Below are 20,956 nucleotides of genomic sequence, written 5' to 3' on the forward strand. Positions count from 1 at the left end.
TACCTTCCAAGTTTTCTATTTTTTCAATGTTGTTTAAAGCCAAATTCAAATATTCAAGTTTCTTGAGTTTGCTAACATTTTCTGAAATATAAGATAATGTAATTACAAGATAATCTTCAAAATAAAGACACTTGTATGTAATCTATTGTTAAAATAATAAAGAAAATCTAAAGAATATTATGGTTACCAAAACCATGTTGCTTTTTCAAATCTATACCTGTACATCAGACATGGTGGCTGTCTAAGGAGGACCTATTTCTCCCTCCATCCTTCCTAATGAAACCCTAGAGACATTGCTCATGTCTCTACCTAGCCCTAACTCTAGGGGGGGTAGGTTTAACCAAACTGGGCCAGTGCATGACAATCCAATCTCTCTGGCTAGTGATGGCTCAGGAAGGTAGGTTTAAGCCAAACAGCCCATGGCAGTCTCTTGGCAACTGTGTAGTACAGGAGAGGACATGCAAACCAAGTGCTCCTACCCAGATAAAAGGGAAGGATCTATATTCCATGCTTGGGGGGTTCTTACCTCTTTTTCCTGTGGGATATTAATAAGGAATTACTATCTCTATTGATTCTTATACTCAATCATAAGGGAAACAACAGCAGGACAAATCTGGATAGCTGGTAGAGCAGAGAGAAGGAATCAGCCAACCCTGATTGATTCTGGAGTCTGTCCTACCTCTAGACTTAGAGACGGGTATGATAATTGATTTCCTTACTGTTCTACCACATTCAGTTGGGTTTCTTTGACTTGAAGCCACAATCGACCTGATACAGGATTATCTTATTTAATAAATATGAAAGCCCATACAGGCAAAACCACAAGCACAAACAAGTCACAGAATTGCTGCAGAATGGGGCCTTTGAAAAATAGTGAATAATATCAAACATTGCTGAGTGCTTATTCTATATCACACAATGTTCTAAGCATTTTGCATATATTATCTTATTTAATCCTCATAATAACCCTATGAGGTCAAAATGATCGTCTCCTTTTTACAAATCAGAACGCCAAGGTACAGAAAATTAATTTACTTGTCCAAGGTTAAGTGGTAGAGCCAGGAAATTGCACTCCAGAACCTGGAACTAAATCATTATAGTACACCTTAAAAGGACAGTTCTTTCTAAGATGAGAGGAATGTAGAAAACTCTGCTAAGGACTGTGCACTAGGGGCAGCCTCACTCAATTAGTGCCTCCTCTGCCCATTTCTCAGGGATATGATGAAGCTGAAAAACATGGTGATTTATAATCATCACCCTTATCACCACTAAAAGTTAATCAAAAATTTACAAAACATCATATATTTGTTTCCATAGTCGTGAACAGTTCACATCTCTGAGTTTCAATTTATGCATTATTTAAAAGGAGAATTTTGGGGGGAAAAATTACAGAAGTTTGTCTCAGAATTTAAATTATTATAAGTAATCCTAATGTTCTCAAAGGATCTCTAGAAACATCTGAGCATTCAATTGTCAACAGATTTGGAGGTTTCTGTGTGCCAAGAACTATGAGAGTCTAGTCTATATCCTGAACAAAAATACTTTATTATTATTAAAATGGCCAGCCCACAATAAAATACGTGTTCGAAATAGGACTTCCCTTTGTTATATGCATCACCCTCTAAATGCTAAAGGAGTCATATGATAGAAAAGTAAGGCTTGCTCAGGGAGGGTTTCCTAAATTAACTCCTCAAAAACAACAGAGCCCAACTTGGAAAGAGGGAAGGGGGTGAAGCTCTCAGTAAGACAAAATAGAAGAGCCTCTTGTGTAGTGGAAAGGGAGTCTGAGTTCTAGCAAAACCATTCTACAAACAGTTCTCATCAACTAAGCAGACCCACGAACTTGGAGTAGACCCTCTCCCTTCTCAGGTTTACGAAGCTCTGTGGCTCTCAACTTGGCCTAGGCATGCAGCCCATTGTGAAGCTGTTGAAAGGGTTGGTTCCAGGAGCCCACAGGTTCTGATTCATTAGGTCTGGGGCAGGGCACTGGACAAGACCCCACCTGGCCCCTGGGTTCCCTCTTGGGTCACCTCTAAGCAGCGCCTTCCTCAGCAGACCACCTATGTCTTCCCATGGGCAACAGAGCTTTAAGAAAGGCAACTGCTTCGCAAATTTCCACCCCAATAGCACAAGAGCAAGTCTGAATCCTAGAGGAGTAGTTTTACTTGCTAAATAAGTGCCTAAATGCCTATGGGTGGAGCAGCACTGAAAAATTCCATTATTGGGATTTAAAAGGGTGTTTAATTTAAGAATACTTTGGAAGCAAAAATTTAAGCTTTCTGACAGCTCTGAAAAGGACTGAAATACCATGCTCCTAATTAGTAATTGTGATGGACCCAGCTGTGAAGATTAAAATTTTGGGAACTCTTTTAGATCTGTACAATTAGAACCGTTCTTTCATGCCCCCATGCATAAAAGCTGGTGGTTTTCTGTAACAGCCTTTTTAATTGAACAATGTGCCAGAGTTTCTAATTTCTGGTCAAGTTAAAGATGCCAAAAATAATTAACTGAAAAAATACAGAGAATTTTAGTAAATCTTCAAAAAATGATGCAAAGCTAGGCTTTCTGCAAGCCTGAAGCCAATTTTCAATTATCTACGAAACTACACGCAACCACATCACCAGCATTTCTCAACCTCAGCAATACTAACATTTTGGGTTGGATCATTCTTTCTTGGGGGCGGGGGTGGCATCTTGTGCACTGCAGGACTGTTTGCAGTATTCCTGGCCTCTACACCCTAGATGCCAATAGCATCCCCTCCCCATCCTCCCATACACATGCAACAACCAAAAATATCTCCAGACATTGCCAAATGCCCCCTGATGTGAACCCCAGCACATTACCATGGGAAGTAAAATAAGCTGACCTCTGAGTTCTCGTGCCAGGGCACAGAGGGGTTGGCACTTTCTCTGCCTCATCGATCCTGACTCCATCTTTTTTCCTCCAACTCCATTGGCTCCTCCCTTCTGCTCCTCCCTTCAACTGGCTAGCCTGGGGCACACTGGGGTAAATGATCAAATTGATAATAGTAGCAGCACAGCAGCTATCCTCTACTGAATACTAATGATTTAGCAAGTACCAAGCATATCATTTCATGTAATCTGTATGCCAATTTAGACATCGGCATTATTAGCCATTTTACAGACGGCAAACTAAGACTTGGGCAAAGTAACTGACTTGTGAAATTTCACACTGCAAATAGGTAGGTGGCAGAGGCAGCGTTCTGACACAGGTCCACCTGACGCCAGAGCCTGTGCTTTCTCTTTCTGGGTGCTGGGGATTCTCCTTCAGTTTCCATGTGGCAGGACCTCCATTAGAGCAACTGCACAGGCCTCCCTTCCCTCTGCCCTTTAATTCACCATTCTGTGGGAGAAGTCGGGTGTGGTGGGGGAAGGAAGACCAACGTATCTGATAGGTTCATCAGGAGAAGAAACTCAGCACACCCAGTCCCACCCTCTTTCCTGATTTCTGGAATCTTCCTGCCAGCAGAGAGCACATGATCTCAACCTACCTCCTGACATAAAGCAAAGACCCACCTGGGTAGGAGAAACTTGTGGTTGTCCAATTCTGCATGTAACTGGGCGGGTGGGTATTCCAAGGGCAATATTAGCAAGCCAACTTGGCTGCAAGTCTAAGTCGCTTTTTTTAATCAGTTTAATGCTGATGTTTTTATCTTCATTGACCTGATTCCTGCATTTACCTCTAATTTTCATTCCAAATTGGAACCCCCTCAATACCCAACACAGAGCACAATGCCTTGCACATATACGGTCACAATAAATATACAATAAATCTGCAGTAACCTGACAAGGACTCCCTCAATTTTTGTATAAATTAGTTTTGCAGTGTGATGTAAAACCATGACAAATACCTCCTCCCTTTCAAACTTAAAAAATATCAGGTTTGATGTGTTCTCTGTCTTTTTAGATGATCAGGTCAAGTAATGTGTTCCTCATCTTTATCTGCTCTCCCAGCTCCTTGCTGGAAATTGTTTTCACTACACACAGAAATGTTCAGGGAATGCCCCCATACAACTACTGAAAGATGGCTGTGTCTGTTTTCTCATGCAATTCTTTTCCAATGATTGTCTTCTTCTAAAAATAACACTACACTTTCCAAAGTTCTCTCATTCACAATGTTAAAGAAACCATGAGAGCTAAGCACTGAAACTTACCAATTTTCCCAATAAGATTATTTTGAAGATAGAGAATTTTTAAATCCCGGCACCATTTATCAATGTGTTCTAGTCTTTCTATTTCTTGCTGATGCAAGGAGAGTTCCTCCAGGGAAAAAATGACACAGTCATTGTGTTCAGCATTCCGTCTAATAAGATCTTCTGTGACTGGAAGAAAATATGTTACATATTACACTTATGTCCCCATTGTTCAATATAAGATTATTGTGCTATGAATACAGTTGGGCTTTTTTTTTTTTTCAGTTAAATGTCAATTCTCCAGGCCCAAGCAATTTTCAAAGTGAAAGAGAAAATGCTACCTTCTCCTTGAGTTTTTGTGATGCCATGATGTGAGTCAGAGGGAAGACGAAGACATGATGATATCACATTTGTCTTTGAACATGTAGAGTCTACATATGTTTTGCTGTATGGATGAAGATGGAGTTGAGAATTAACGGCTATAAGAATGTTGATATGGAATCTTACAGTGGTACCATGTCAAAATGGATGAGATCCACTAACTAATCTGAGACACAGCAACTTGCTACTGCGAGGCACAGTGGGGCTGGCAGAGAGCAGAAATAAGAAAGCATCTTCCACCATTCAAAGAAGAAGGGTCCTGGGTCATTCATTTAACCAATATTTATTAATTTAACTATGCTTAAAACAAAGAAAATGAACACCTTAGATCTTGTACTGCAGTCTTACCAAGCGGCCACCACTTGTTTTGCTTCCTAGGAGAATGTTTTTTAAAGCTGTTCACAGGAGAAGGCATAAAGGGAGCTGCCATCCCTCTGACAAGAGTGATGTGTAACACTGGGCTTGCCTGCCACAGAAGGTCACCTATGTCCAGGTGCAAGAGACTGGACATAGTGCTGTCTATGGTCCACAGTCGGGGCCAACCACAAGACCATGAATCATCTTCATAGAGATGTACTGAAACCAAAGAGCTAATGACCAGGAGGAACCACGCATTTCCCATTGCCACTAAAAATGTTATTTGTTGAACTCTCATATCTTAAATAGGATGTGGAAATATTGTCTGTCTACACCAGGAGATAATAATTGTCACTTACAAGGTGCCAGGTACTATTCTAAATGCTTTGCATCTATTAATGTATGACTATCTGGAGTTATTATTTCCAACTGCCAGATGAGGAAGTCAAGCACAGAGAGTTTAAATAGCTTACCTGGGTCTTGGTGATAAGTGCTAGGGCTAGGTTTTAAATTCACAGTGCAGTGCCAGACCATTGCTCTTAACCACTATGCTCCCCTGCCACAAGCATGAGCAAATAACAGCCTCTTGAGATTCCAGGTTTCCTGAAGGTACAGACTCCTCTAGCTGAGACAGAGTTCTTTACTGCAACTTCTGCTACCACACCTCTATGTCACATCCTTAAAAGTGGAGTTTGCCTTTTTACTAAATGTAAAAACATGTACGAATTTGATCCTTCATATGCAGTTAGCTAAACTCTCTGCTACTTCCAATGGGAGGAGATACAAGTGCTTGCAATGACAGTTCTTTAGAAGAAGGACCAGAGTAATATAGAGGTTGAAAGATTAAAATACTATACATGGGGAAAGTCCTTGCTACTCTAAGCTTTGGCTCAACTAACAGGCAGAGATTGTCACAAACCAGATCCTGGTGAGGGACAGACCAAAGCACCCAGGAAGGAGGGTAACAGGACACCATCACCAGCCTGACTCACTGGAACCCCTGCTGCCAGCCCCATTCAGCTGCCCCTGGAATTCCACTGCTGGTTTTAGGGAGCTCTATTCAAGGAAAAAAGAAAAACCAAACCTGTAAGAGAAGAGCATTAAAACTACTCTCCATCCTCCTTATCAAAGTTGGTTCTAACAGTTTAAATCAACTGATAATGAATAAATGGGTAAAGCCAGAGGATAGAGCAATGCTCCTATGTAAAGCAAAATGTATGATCTGTATCTATAATTTATCTATCAGAATTCCCTTAGCAGGGATGCAACGTGTGTCAAAAGGTTTAGGTGGCACAACCCTTGTTATCTGCACATTTAATAAAATGTGGAAATTATTCACCACTAGTAATAACACCCTCAATGACTAATGGTGTATCTATAACTTAAACTATACAAATCCATAGCAAGGGGGTGGATTGTTGGAGGCCTTGCTACTATTAGAACTGGAGTCCTTGGGGCCAGGAGGACATGCCCATCAAGGGCCCATGTCTTCCTGTCTAGACCATGGCCCATGGTGGGAACAATGGAATTCTCTGTCCAAGGGGCTCCAAGTCCTACTCCGAACCCTGCAATGGCAGCTTCTTCAGGTTCATTCTTGAAGACAGATCATGTCATCAGGTACAAAAGCCAGTGCCTAGGGGTGTCCAAGGATCAGCTGTTTGTCAGGGATGTGGACAGCACGGATACGTAGGCTGGAGGGTCCATGCTCATATATGGGCATGAGGGGCCAGGATAGAGCCACAGATGGGAAGAAAAGGGAAGACGGAGCCAGAGGACAAGCTTTCCCCAAGCCACCATGCTCTGTCACAGAACTCCAGTATATGAAATGCAGCTTTCCGGGTTGTTGTGAAAGTATACTTGTCAAGGGAGGAAGACGTATTTGATTTAGCAGTTTGATTTATAACTTGATACATGGGCCTTAACTTAAACTACTTAAACTCTTGCCCCAGATTCTGGTTGAAGGCTTAGTTTTGTATCCATATTGAAGATGTAACTTAACTTGAACTCCAAAGGAGCTGTCATCTATGCTTAAAGTCAAATGTGTTCAGGGGACTTCTGAGAGCATGTTAGCATCACCTGGTCTCTGGCCTTACATTGCCATGTGGGACTTTCTAATCCTCAAGGCTGCTCAAGGCATCACAGGCACCTCCAGTCTACCTTCTGAGAAGCTTTTCCAAACTGTCCACTCTTAAAGATTTACAGGGTTGACCAAGTTTCTACTGGTACAAAATATCCTTGTAGTATTCTTTTGCTACACCTCTGAACATTTAAGAAATGCTTTTTTTTTCCTTTGAGAAAGGGTATCACTCTGTCACCCAGGCTGGAGTGCAGTGGCATCATTACGGTTCACTGCAGCCCAGGCTCCAGGGATCCTCCCACCTCAGCCTCCTGAGTAGCTGGAACTATAGGCATGTGTCACCACACCCAGGTAATTTTCGCTTTTTTTTTTTTTTTTTTTTTGGTAAAGATAGGGTTTCACCATGCTGTACAGGTTGGTCTCAGACTCCTGGACTCAAGCGATCCACCCACCTTGGCTTCCCCAAGTACTGGGATTACAGGTGTACGCCAGTGTGACCAGCCAAGAAACTATCTTCATCGTGCTGTTATTTGTGTAAAATTTATCACTTCATGCAATTGTCAAATCTTCTTTTTCAAAGGCACACAGATATTAAGAAAGAATTATGTTGATTCATACCTTCTAACCATGAGAATTAAGATGAGAAAAATCCCTATTAGTTTAAAGAGGCGGAGTTCAGGGAACTTCCCTTAGCATGGGCAACTAATCTATACACACACACACACACACACACACACACGAAGGAAAGAAGGGACAGAACAGAGAAAGTTGCCTGGACAGCAATGATTACATACAATTAGGATACATTAAAAGAAAATGGAGAATTGCAGAGGAGGATAAAACTGTAAAGATCTGGAATTTCCCAGCAGACCTTTTCTAAACTCTTCGGTAACTTTCAAACTGCTATGTGGCTTACCGTCTAAAGCACTCAGGAAATTGTTGTTACACAATGCTGCTTCACCTGTAATGGCAAACATCAGAACAAAAACCAGAGTCCCCAAGAAGAAATGTGTAAAGATGTCTATATGGTCCATGGAGATTATAGTGTTTCCATGCATTTGAACAGGAAAGCAGTTTTGGTTTTATATCTGATTTAGAGCAAACATTCGTTAAGTTCAAGGAGCATTATTTGCCCTTAGATATTTCTACTCCAAATAATATAGCCCTGCACTGATGTGAGATCATTCTAGAGATTTAAAAATGCTTTGGGAGGACACACAAGTGGCCAAAAAACATTAAAAAAAAAAATTCCACATCACTAGTCATCAGAGAAATGCAAATTAAAACTACAATGTGATACTATTTCCCACCAGCCAGAATGGCTATTATTATAAAAGTCATAAAATAATAGATGTTGGCAAGGATGCAGAGAAAAGGGAACACTTATACACTGTTGATGGGAATGTAAATTAGTTCAACCACTATGGAAAACAGAATAGAGATTTCTCAAAGAATTAAAAATAGAATGAACATTCAACCCAGCAATCTCACTACTGGGTATTTTCCCAAATGAAAATAAACCACTCAATCAATCAAAAAGATGTCTATATTCCTGTGCTATTGCAGCACTATTCATAATATCAAAGTCACGTGTTCAACCCAAGTTACCATCAACAGCAGACTGGATAGAGAAAATCTGGCATATGTACACCATGGAATACTATGCAGCCATAAAAAGAATAAAATCATGTCCTTTGCATCAATATTGGATGTAGCTGGAGGCCATTATCTTAAGTGAATTCATGCACAAACAGAAAATCAAATACTGTATGTTTTCACTTATAAGCTGGAGCTAAATAGTGGGTACACAAGGACATAAAATGAAAACTATAGACACTGGGGACTCCAAAATGGTAGAGGGAGGAGAGGCAAAGTTTGAAAAACAACCTACTGGGTACTGTGTTCACTATTTGGATGAGGGGTTTACTTGAAGATCAGACCCCAGCATCATCCAGTATACCCATGTAAGAAATCTGCACATGTACCCTCTGAATATAAAATTAAAAAGAAAAATAATATATAGTTTCAAATAGCTAGAAGGAAGATACTGAATGTTTCCAACACAAAGAAATGATAAATGTTTTAGATAATGGATATGATAATTACCCTGGTCTCATTACTCTACAGTGTATATATTGAAACATCACCATGTATGCCAGAAATATGTACAATTATGTGACAAGTAAAAACAAAATTATAAATAAAAAAAAAAGATACAAACTCTGCCCTTAAGGAGTTTTCAGTCCAGAATTAATGAGAGGCAGTGACTACAGTGAGTGATGAATGATGAGCTTGAGAGAAGAGCTGGATACCATGAAACATGTAGGAGAAGGACCCAACCCAGGTGTGGCTTCAGAAGGAGGGGATGTTGATAGAGATACAGAGCACAAGTGAGAATTAACCAGAAAAAAAGAAGGGAATGGAGCAGAAGAAAGAGCATAGCACAAAGGCCATGAAGCAAGTGTATCTTCATTCACTTTGCAGCAAGAATAAAGTGAATACACCTTCAGTAATGATGTTGTAGACACAACAGCAGACAGTCCTTGCTTTCATGGAGGCTGCCTGGTAGTAGAGGCAGAAAAGAAGCACAATGTACATACCACTGGGTGACATGTGGATGGTCTAGGATATCCAGAGCTTCTAATTAGACTTGGGAGTATATGGAAAACTTCCTGTCTTCAGCTGAGACTCCGAGGATGACTAAGATTATTCAAGAGAATAGGGCAGATAAAAGATAATTCCAAGAGGCAAGCTCAGAAGAAGAGAGGCCACAGAGGATTCTGTAAATTATGTGACATCCATTATGGTTAGAGCAAAGTGTTGAAAAAACTTGGAAATATAAAAAAGCTAGGCAGCTTTGAGTCCACTGCAAAGAGCCCTGGGGAGCTAAGGATCTAGAATGAATTTGTTCTATTATTTAGAACTGGAACATAACCTAAGCAATGGGGGGGGGGGCGGCATGTAGTGTTGTCATGAAAAGATTATGTCAAACCCTTGCTCCACCATTCTCTACCTTTTTATGATATATAGATTTGGACAAAACTATTCATCTATTTTCAGTTTTCTCATCTGTAAACTGGAGATAATGCCAGCAATGATTTCTTAAAATTTTTCTGATGATTAAATAATTAAGCAAAGCCCTTAACACAGTGCCTGGTATACAGTCATTGGACAGTAAGCATCAGTTCCCTTTTTCCTATAAATAAGTAAATAAATAAATAATAAAATGCTTTGGAGTAATTAATATGTTATCATAAGACAATTTCAAGAGAAATGGTATTATAGTACCTATTATATGGTATAGAAGAAAAACATGCCAAGGTACAATATAAAACATATTGCTTTCACTTCCTTATTTTAGGAAATTTCAAATAGCAAAATACAAGATGCAGATGGGTGAGTGCTAGCCAATATCTGTATAACTGGAGAAATAAGTACTTGATGAAGGATAATGACAGCTTCAACCACAGATACACACTCCCCTCACTAAAAGAGGCTGTGGAGGAATCCAAAGGTTGAATCAAACTAGCTCAGCCCACCTAAGCTTCTTTCCAATTCCTTAATATGAATGGGTTCTCCAAAAATTGAGGGTGTATCAGTGAAATCACATTGCAGGGAGCAGAGACAGAGGGCACAGGGAGGAAGTGTCTGATTCTGGAGGCTGTCCTGCTGTGTTTACTTCTAAAGTTTTTCCTTACATCGCACGAAGTTCTAACAGCTCCCAAAGCCAATAATTTTGTGTTCATTCCTGCAGGTTTTACATCATGTTTTGTAAACAACTCTCTTTCTTTCCTGCTAGATATTAGAATAAAGTCAACCAATAAGTATTTATTGCAGATTCTGTAGCATTTTCAGACATCTTGAAAGACCTATCAGATATGTATATGAAATTGAGATTTAATAGAAATGAAAGGGTTACAAATAGGTGATGGTCACCTCTTGCAGCATCCAAAACATTTTTTAACCATTTTCAATGGAAACTTTTAAAAGCAGGATCGTACACTTGCCTGTCTTTTCTTGCTGACCCAGGTTTATCGTGAGTGTCAGTAGCCATACTATACCCTACTCCCGTAATGTCTTTGGGGATTATTTGGTAGAGTGCGCTACTGAAAAGCACCAAGTGCTCTGGGGCACTAAGAGAAGCACATAGAAAGTACAACGAGCGCACAGGATCTGTGCCACTGAGAAAAGGGAGGTCAGAAGAGGCTTCATGGAGGAGAGGCCCAAGTTGAATCTTGAAATGTGAGTAGATGTTTCTTAGACAAACCAGGAAAGGGCATCTCAGGCCATTGTGAATGACATGATGTACTTCTCAGGTCCCTCTTCAAAACTGAAGGATTAATTCCTCCAGCTGCTGGGAGCTCGGTTCACAGACAGCCCTTGGTTGCCCACCTTCTTCATGAGCTGCCTCAGCTGAAGAGATTGTTCAACCAAGGTCATGCCCTTTCCCTTTCCTGAGAAGGACCACATTCAATGACTGGTTGATGTAGGGGCTGTAAAGGTCCAGTTCTTCACCCCAACTTGGGCAAGTCAGAAGGTCCATTCCAAGTTTAGATCTCCTAGTCAGTTTCCGATGGCCTTTTTAGACACATCACAGCCCAACTTCCCCCTCTGCCCAATCTTGATTTTTTTCCTATCCACCCCAATAGTGTTTCCTAATAAACCTCCTGCATGCTAATTCCCACCTAGATTTCAGCTTCCTGAGGAGCCCAAGCTGGAACAGTTGATGCCAGAAGTGGTTCATGAAAGCAGATGCCAGCTGAGATAGGCTTTTGGAGTCAGATTACATACTGCCAGAGTCCAAGGACACCATTATTCCTGGTAGGCAGAACATAGATAGTGCCTGGCCCAAGGCAGATATGCAATTGTAAAGACTTTCCCTGGTGTTGAACAGAGATAGGAAACAGTGGAAGGGAATTTACTAGTAAGTGTAACATGTCAGGTGTTAGAGAAATGCGAGAGAAACTGTAACTTAAAGGACAAATATATTGTATAAAGGCTGCTGCTAAACAAACTTAAAGGACAATTGTATTGTATAAAGGCTGCTGCCTAACACAACTGATAAAGGCTGAGAGAGAAAGTGTGAAACCAGAGGACTGCATTGGGAGCACTATGAAGAGGTTTTCATTTCCTGAAACCAGAGGACACAGAAAGCTGAGGGCTAGGACTAGTACTTCATCATAAGATTAGCGGCGATGTCAGGTTCTGGACATAATGGAGTTGTAAAACAGGGTTTACCCTCTAGCCTAGAATAACTAAAAAATCTATACAAAACATGCAAAAGTAACTTTTTTTTAACTTGGACATAAGGACATAAAAAGGAAAATTAGAAAGCATTTCGAACAGAATTAAAAATTATATACACAAGAAAAAGCATGTAAAAATTTGCAGGATACAGCTAAAACATTACTTAGAGGTAAATTTATAGCGTTAAATACACATAGCAGGAAAAAAGAAAAGTCTCACATATTGGCTTCCACTAGAAAAAAAGCAAATCAAACTAGAAAAAGAACAAATTGAACTAGAAAAAGAACAAATTAAACCCAAAACAAGCAGAAGAAAGCAAATAATGAAGATTATAACAGAAATCAATGAAATGAAAAGCAGAAAAAAATAGAGAAAAATCAACAAAAATTAAAGCTGGCTCTTTAGGAAAATAAAATTGGTAAACTTATAGTCTGACATACCAGCAAAAAAAAAAAAAAAAAGAGAAGATACAAATTGCCAATATTAGATTAGGAGTGAGAGAGGTGACATCATATGTATTCTACAGATACTAAAATGATAAAAAAGAAATCATATAAGTAACTTCATGCCAATAAATTCAAGAACTTCAATTTAGTGGGTGAATCCCTTAAAAGACACAAACTACCAAAGCTCACTCAAGAATATATAGATAAGGTGAACAGCCCTGTATCGACTTGATTTGTAGTTAAAAACCTTTCTTTCCACAAATAAAACTACGGCACAGATGTCTCCCATTGATTAATTCTACCAAGAATCTAAGGGAAAATAATACCCATATACACAAACTCTTGTAGAAAATTGAAGAGGAAATAATACTTCCCATTATATTCTGTAAGGCCAGAATTACAACCAATCAAATACATTACAAGAAAAGAAAACTACAGACCCATGTACCTCATGGACACATATTTAAAAATCCTAAGCAAAATATTTAGCAAATCAAATCCAACAATATAATAAAAAGATTATACTTTATAACTAAGGGGGGGGTTATCCAATGTATACAAGGTTGATGTAATGCTCAGAAATCCATGCAACATACAATATCAATAAACTAAAAAGCTGATAATGTCAGTAGATGCAAAATGGCAATGGACAAAATCCAACATCCATTCCTGATTTTTAAAGACAACAACTTGGAAAACTAGAAATAAAAAGGAACTCCACTTGTGAAGGAGCATCCACAAAAGACCTATAATCAACATTATATTGAGTGGAGAAAGACATTTCCCCTAAGAATCAGAAAAAAGGCAAGGAAATCTATTATCACCACTTCAACATTATACTGAAGGTTCTAGCAACAGGCAAGGGAAAAAAAAAAAAAGACATCCAGGTGGTAGAGAAGTAGAATTATTTCCATTTGCAGATGACTTGACTGCCTACAGAGAACGTCAAATGGAATTCACATAAAAAGCTACTTGAATAAGAACGTTTGACAAGATTGTAGAATACAAGATCTGAAAAAATCAAGTATACTCCTATATATTAACCATTCACAATGGCATCAAAAATATGAAGTACTTAGAAATAAATCAGAAATATATGTGCAAAGTCCGTTCACTGAAAACTTCAAAAATTCTGTAGACATATTTTCTAAGATCTAAATAAATAGAGATATATCCCTTGTTCTTGGGTCAGAAGATTCAATATTGTTAAGATGCTCATTCTCCACAAATTGAGCTGCAGATTTAAAACGAAATCCCAGCAGACTTATTTTGTACAAATTGACAAGATACTACTGAAATTCATATAGAAATGCAAAGGATCTGAATGCCTAAAACATCTTTGAAAGTGAAAAAAAAATTTAGAGGAAAAACACTACTTGATTTCAAGACTACTTATTACAAAGCTTCAGTAATTATGAGAGTGTGGAATTGACACAAAGGAAGACAAATAAATCAATGAATCAGAAAAGAGAGTCCAGAACACACATATATACATGCCACTGGTTTATCCAAAGGTTCAATTCAATGGAGAGAGCATAGTCCTCAACAAGTATTGCTGGTACTACTGGATTTCCACCAAAAACAAATAAACAAACAAAAAACACTTTAATGTACATCTCACATCATATACAAAAACTGAGTCGAATGAATGATAGAATAATGTAAAAGCAAAAATTATAAAATTTCTAGAAAAAAAGAGAAAAAAAATCTATGCAAACTTAGCAAAGATTTCTTGGATATGACACCAAAAGCAAGATCTATAAAATAATAAATGAGACCTCAAAATTTAAAACTTATCTTTCATAAATAAGAGAAAAAATACAAGCCATAGAAGGGGAGAAAATATTTACAAATTACGTATCTGATGACTTATGTCCAGAAAATATAAGGGACTCTTAAAGCTCAGTGATAACAAATCAATATATAAAATGGGCAAAATATCTGAAGACATTTCACTAAAGAAGAAACATAGATGACAACTGTCACAGTAATACAAAACGCATTCAGTAATATAAAATTGAAAAATAAAGATGCTAGATCTTCTCTAAATCACAATATCTACCAGATTAAATGCACAGAGAGGAGCTAATTCATTTTCCCCTAGCCACTGTCCCCAGGCTTAATATTGGTCCTCCTGAGCAGATAGAACACTAAAAGCAGTGGTCTCTTTGACTTTATATGAGAATTTGCACCATGACCTCTCTTTTTCCCACCAAACTTTCTCTTACTCCTAAGAGGCAATATAGCAAACACATACAAGAGTACGGGCTCTGCTTACCATCCCAGATATAACACTTACTGTGTGACACTGGGCACTCTGCTTAACCTCTCTGTGCTCCAGATTCCTCATCTGCAAAATGGAGATGATACTAGTGTCTACCTCAAATGATTGTGAGAATTCAATGAGCACACACACACAGAAACTTTCAGAACACTGACTAGAAGGCAATAAGCAGCTCAGCAAACATGAGCCATTATTATCATGCTCTCTCAGAGGCTCAAATTTCTCCTTCAGCTGCAGGAAGCTGAGAATTGTGGAAAGAGCAGCGAAAGCTGGGAAGCTTGTGTCCTAGGTCCGACATCTATCCTGACGGACGGAATTTCACATTGGCTGGATCAATGTTCCCCCTCTCATCTCTAAAATGAACAGGTACAGTAGATGAGCTCTCCAGCATGGTCTCTCTAAAACCTGTACTAATGATATCCCTGCATCTTTTTCTGGAAAATACAGGAAAGGCAGTGGAAAAAGGGGCACACAGGATCAGTCAGGAGATGTTAGCAAGAGGCAGAGGGCCACTTATTGGGAAGCATGGGAGAGAGAGAACATGTAAAAAGGGTTTGTGGCACAGCAAGAGAGGACCACTTTCTCCACCCACATCTTTCTAATTAGTCCACTTTGCCTCAGTCCTGTGGGAGGCAGTGTGGTGTCATGCAGGACCCAGAGGATATCTTCGTGGGTTCTGTTCCAGCCCTGACAATGACTGTGTGATTTACTCTCTGTGCCTCACCTAAAAAATGGAGATGTCAGTAATCCTTCCCTGCCTTTAAAGACTGCTGGGAGGATCAGACTGGAGAATGCATGTAAAGCATTTTAACCAAGCCTGGCACATCAGAGCTACTCATTGGAAGAGTCTCCTGTCCTGCCGCCACGACCTGAGTTCAGCCTACCGTCTCCCACTTGCACTCCTACAAGGCCAAGTCATACCCGTGAATAAAACCTTTTGGTTTCCCTGTGGCTCTTTGGATAAATTTCTAAGTTCTAAGTACAAAACCCCTGTGAGCGGATCCCTGCCTACCTGTCTGTCAGGGCTTCCATCTCTCTTTGCTCTCCATTCCTTCTTTCTGTCTCACCAGTTACAGTCAGTGACAATTTGCCACCAAGAAGCCCCGCTCTTTCTTACCTGTGAGCAATTCACTGTGCCTTCCCGTTTCATTTTCAGACAGCACTGCTTCCTCAGAGAAGCCTCCACCCACCCTGAGGTTAGGTCCCCTGCCCACACTCTCAGGGCACAGGCTCCCCTCTCTTGCCTGGCTGTAACCACCACCCTTGTGTTTGCCTTCTCCCTCCCTAGGAGGGTAGGGCCACATCTGCCTCCTTCCTCACTGTATCCTGGATTCAATGCCTGACTCAAGGTAGACACTCCGATGCAAGTCTGACCAGTTAATGATTTAACAAATGAAAGTGGGCACAATTCAGAGAAAGAGGGCAAAGGAAAATTCATGACATAAAATAGGGAAGGAAAAAAGGAAGGGAGGAATAGAGGGAGGGAGGGAACAAACTAGGGTGAGACCAGGGAATGGGGAAACAGTCCTGAGAACACAGCAAGAAATATCAGTAGCTGGTTTAGGAAAGGAGTTTTAACATTTACAAATCACTCCCCCCACCCCGCACCCTTCCCACCTGCAGGCTGTCAGGTCTTCCAGGGCAGAAAGCCCATCATCTGGAGCAGGCTCTTGAGTTTTTAAAAAAGGTGAATTATGACACTTTTACAATGATAAGTGATCAATCAGGTGGAGCTGTACAAAACTGCCATAAGGGGAGCTCAAGAACATTGTCGATATCAAAACGGTTCATCTAATATAAATAACTTAACTCGCATCACCTTGCAGTCTGTTAGTATATTTTTAAAGAAACACATTTGTGGCTGGGCGTGGTGGCTCATGCCTGTAATCCCAACACTTTGGGAGGCCGAGGCGGGCGGATCACCTGAGGTCAGGAGTTCGAGACCAGCCTGGCCAACACAGCGAAACCCATCTCTACTAAAAATATAAAAATCAGCCAGGCGTGATGGCATGAGCCTGTAATCCCAGCTACTTCGAAGGCTGAGGCAGGAGAACTGCTTGAACCCGGGAGGCGAAGGCTGCAGTGAGCGGAGATCGAGCTACTGCACTTCAGCCTTGGCAACAAAGCAAAACTACTCAAAAAAATAAAGAAAGAAGAAAGAAACATTTATATTTGTAACACTTACTGTTACTGTGTCTAAAACAGTACTATGATTGCCTTTATTTTGGAGATGAAGAAGCTGAGGCCCAGGGGGTGAAGTAGCTCACTCAAAGTCACAGGAGGAGGGAGGACTTCAACCCTGGTTCGAGTCGGGACCCTCCACCACTGGGCTACACTGCCTTCCGGAACGCGTCCTAAGATTGCGGCGTGGACACAGCGACTGGCCCACGTACACAGCGAGTAAGGAGCCGCTTGGCCGGAACCGGGTGTGCCTGACGCCAAACCCCCTGCACCTCCCCCGACCTCCTTTCTCAGAGTCCAGTGCCTTTCGGCCCCCTCCTCCCCTTCCCACGGCCCCGCCCACTGTACAGACTGGAGCCCGAGCTGGCAAAGGCCAGGCTGCCCGGCCGGTCTGCGGGGCACGTGGAGCAGCGGGCTGCCGGGCGGAGGGCCGGCTGGGGTTGGGGTCCGCCCAAGCGCCAGGGAACCGGCAGCGCGGGGCTGGTGCGGGCGGCGAGGATCCCGGGGGACCCGGGACGACGCCCGCAAGGACAACGACAGAGGGCGGAAGGTGGCGGGGGCTTACTCCAGCCCATGGCGCCGCTCCAGTTCGCTGGCCCCCCACGCCCGACCGGACGCCGAAGGACGCCTTTCACCCCTCACCGCCGCTCCTCAGCGCGTCCCCATCGGAATTCGGGAGCCAAGGCAACCGGGACTCTACGGCGGCCGCGCGGGGCCAAGACACGCCGCGTTTCCTGAGCTCCGCGGAGCCGGCGGGAAAGACAGTGGTGAAGGGGCTGGAGGCGGGTGCTCCCGGATCCACACCAGCCTTTGTCCTCGTCCCGCCTGCGCCTGGCCACAGACTGCTTCCTTCTCCCCGAGTCACAGATCCAGACTGAACAAGGAATCGGGACGTTTCTCTTTCCTGTGTCTTCAGGCTTGTCTTCCAGACCGCCGTTGACTTTGCTTTTCCTTTTCGTGTTTGATTTAAAGTTTCCAGAGCCAAGAGGTCTGGACTAGGCCCCCCCCACTCTACCAGGGGGATGACCTTACATTTCCTTCTCTTCCGTTTCCACATCTGTAAGATGAGAAATTATAACCTAAGAGGATCACTGTGAAGCTTTACTTAGATAATTTGAGTGCATGAAAGACACTATAAAAACAACAGGCTCACTATAAATGTTCATCGTCATTGTCATAGTCCATCTTTTTAAAGTCACTGTCCACCCATTTCCCGCTTACAAGTTTTGTAAAAACTCCACCCGTTATCCCCTCCATCAATTTCCCTATTATCCACTCTCTTAATTGTACAACATAGGAAGTATATCTCCTACAGCCCCACAACCCCCTCACATTTCCCCAGACCCTTCTCTGAAAGTGTCCGACGTGCCTTCTCCCATTCTAAACTAGGAAGCACATCAGCAAGCTCATTCATCCTCAGATGCTAGTGTTAGCACTTTAATGCATTAGCTTTCCAAGAATTTTTTAAAAGTATCGTTATTATGAAAGGAATTATTACTCTTTACTCCATTTGCAAAAAACAAAAAGGAGGGGGGCAATATGCAAAAGATAAAACCTTCTCCCATCCCAGTCCTTGTAAACAGTATGGAGTGCGTGCTTCTTATCTTGATACGTGTATTATGTTTGCATTTTAAAAGAAGATTCCTAGAGCAATGCTAAGTGCAAAGAAATTAATTTTTTAAGCAAATTGCTGTTAAGCATTTACAGCTGGCAATTACTAGAGTTCGACAGGTAGAGACAAGGTCGTGAACTTGGACAGAGAGGCAGGAGGGTCTAACAGAGTGAGGTGATGGGGGAAGCAGATGCATCACTCTCACAATAAAGACAGCTCGATAGAAGGGGTCTTTGAACAGTAAGAATGAGAGATTAGATCAGGGGTAATGGGGGCCTTAAATGCCAGGCCAAAGGAATTGAACTGGAAGAGTGAGATTTCAGGCACTATCTCCCTGAATATTTGGATTTCCAAGGGGAGAAGTATTTGGATTTCCAAGGAGACCTCCCAAAAGTTACTCAAACTATAAACTTACCTGACATCTACTATTGTTTTTCTGAAAGCAGGACAGTGTGAGATGAACAGTATGAGCTCTGGCACTGGAAACGTACGTTAAATACACAGATTTATCATTGTGTGGCATCTGACAGATGACTTCACCTTTGAAAGCTGAAACTTCTCTATTTCCACATGATGATGACAATATGGGTAAACATCTATGGCCGTGCCACTGATAGGTCTGAGCGCTGATTACTTGCAAAGGAAATGAAATACTCTGAGCAGCAGGCAAGTTTAGCAAATATGCCTGTGCTTGAACTTGTGCATTTTAACAGCAAGGAGCTCATCAAGGTTAAAAAGAATCCAGCTTCTGGTAGGAAGCTGCTATTGGGTAGCAAGGTTAGTTTCTAAGCTGACAGAGGCATGAGGTCAGGCCTACTATAAGGGATCTCAGCTTGCAGTGAGCTAGGATTGCACCATTGCTCTCTAGCCTAGGTGACACAAAGAAACTATGTATCTTAATAAAAATGGAAATAATAATAAAAATAAAGGACCTCAGCCTCTGGATCAGGAGGCAAAAGGAGGCAGTCCAGAACCCTAGAAAGTTCTCAAGGGCAATTGCAACTCAAGTGTTTGATATGTTGGCTCTAAGCTTCTATCCTCACTCTTAGATCTCCTCACTGTTGACCTTAAAAAAGTAACAGGTAAAATTAATATAGGTAGAGAATTTCATTTGGGCCAAGGTTGAGGACTGAAGCCTGGGAAATACTGGGAAGCGCTCTGGAGAACAAAGTTGAGGTTCCAGTTTTAAAGAAAAAAGGACTAATCAGGGGAAGGGTGACTACAAAAGTCATTTGTTAGGAATTCTCACTGGTTTACCGAAATAACATTGATTAGTTATTGGCCGTATATTGTTAAACTATAGGAATGAGTCATAATGTCCAGTGCATAGCATTGTTAGGTTAATCTATAGCCATTGATGGCAACACTCAGTCTAGAGTTTGTATGGCAGGCAGCTTAGAAACAATGACTTAGCTTAAAGGGATGGGGGACTAAAACTTGACTACTGTCACATTTCAGTCCCTCTCTGGGCCTGATCATTTAAAGGGGGCTCCCATTCCTCAGATAGAAAGTTTCCTTTTCTTTCTCATCACTCTTGAACTCTCAATCTTACTTTTAAACTCTCTCGTTGTCAAGGGAGTGGCTGTGGTTTGAATGCTTTTGTTCCCTCCAAAATTCATGTTGAAACTTAATCCCCAATGTAGCAGTATTAAGAGGCGTGGCCTTGAGGAGGTAATTGAGTCATAAGGGCTCCACCCTTATGAATAGGATTAGATGCCCTTATAAAAGGGCTTGCCAAAGGGAGTTCACCCCTTTTCGCCCTTTCTATCCCTCTGTCATGTGAAGACAGAGGGTTCCTTTCCTCAGGAGAATGCAGCAACGAAGCACCATCTTGAAAGTGGAGACCAGGCTCTCGCCAGGCACCCAATGTACCAGCACCGCAATTTTTTTTTAGACTCAGAGTCTCACTATGACACCCAGGATGGAGGGCAGTGATCATGGCTTACTGCTGCCTCGAACTCCTGGGCTCAAGCAGTCCTCCTACCTCAGCCTCCCGAGTAGCTGAGACTATGTGAGTGCACCATCATGCCAGGCTAATATCTTTTTAGATTTTTTTCTTTGTAGAGATAAGGTCTCACTATGTTGCCTAGGCTGGTCTCAAACTCCTGGCCTCAAGAGATCCTCCCGCCTGGGTGTCCTAAAATGCTGAGGTTACAGGCATGAGATACCGCATCTGGTGCCTAGTGCCCTTATACTGGATTTTCAGCTTTCAGAACTG

At 41.5% G+C, this 20,956-nt stretch overlaps 1 protein-coding gene across 8 annotated transcripts in view; it reads right to left on the minus strand.

Annotated features, from left to right (window-relative positions):
* LRRC6 (leucine rich repeat containing 6) overlaps nucleotides 1–17,819 on the minus strand; it is an 89,628-nt gene extending 71,809 nt beyond the window's left edge. Inside the window, exons 1-3 of one of the 8 annotated variants that reach the window (XM_032253787.1) lie at nucleotides 17,692–17,819; nucleotides 4,175–4,342; nucleotides 4–81 (exon numbers count right to left, since the gene is read on the minus strand). In XM_032253787.1, the coding sequence (XP_032109678.1) occupies nucleotides 4–81; nucleotides 4,175–4,342; nucleotides 17,692–17,701 (256 nt within the window). In that variant the 5' untranslated portion in view covers nucleotides 17,702–17,819. Of the gene's footprint in view, nucleotides 1–3; nucleotides 82–4,174; nucleotides 4,343–14,960; nucleotides 16,832–17,130; nucleotides 17,429–17,691 lie in introns of those variants that run through there. The other 7 variants (XM_032253771.1, XM_032253762.1, XM_032253812.1 and 4 more) reach the window with 7 other exon arrangements.
* Between the last annotated feature and the right edge of the window lie 3,137 nt (nucleotides 17,820–20,956).

This window comes from Sapajus apella, unplaced genomic scaffold (assembly GCF_009761245.1).
Source record: "Sapajus apella isolate SASKATOON/1434 unplaced genomic scaffold, GSC_monkey_1.0 scaffold3, whole genome shotgun sequence".
NCBI classification, from domain to species: Eukaryota; Metazoa; Chordata; class Mammalia; order Primates; family Cebidae; genus Sapajus; species Sapajus apella.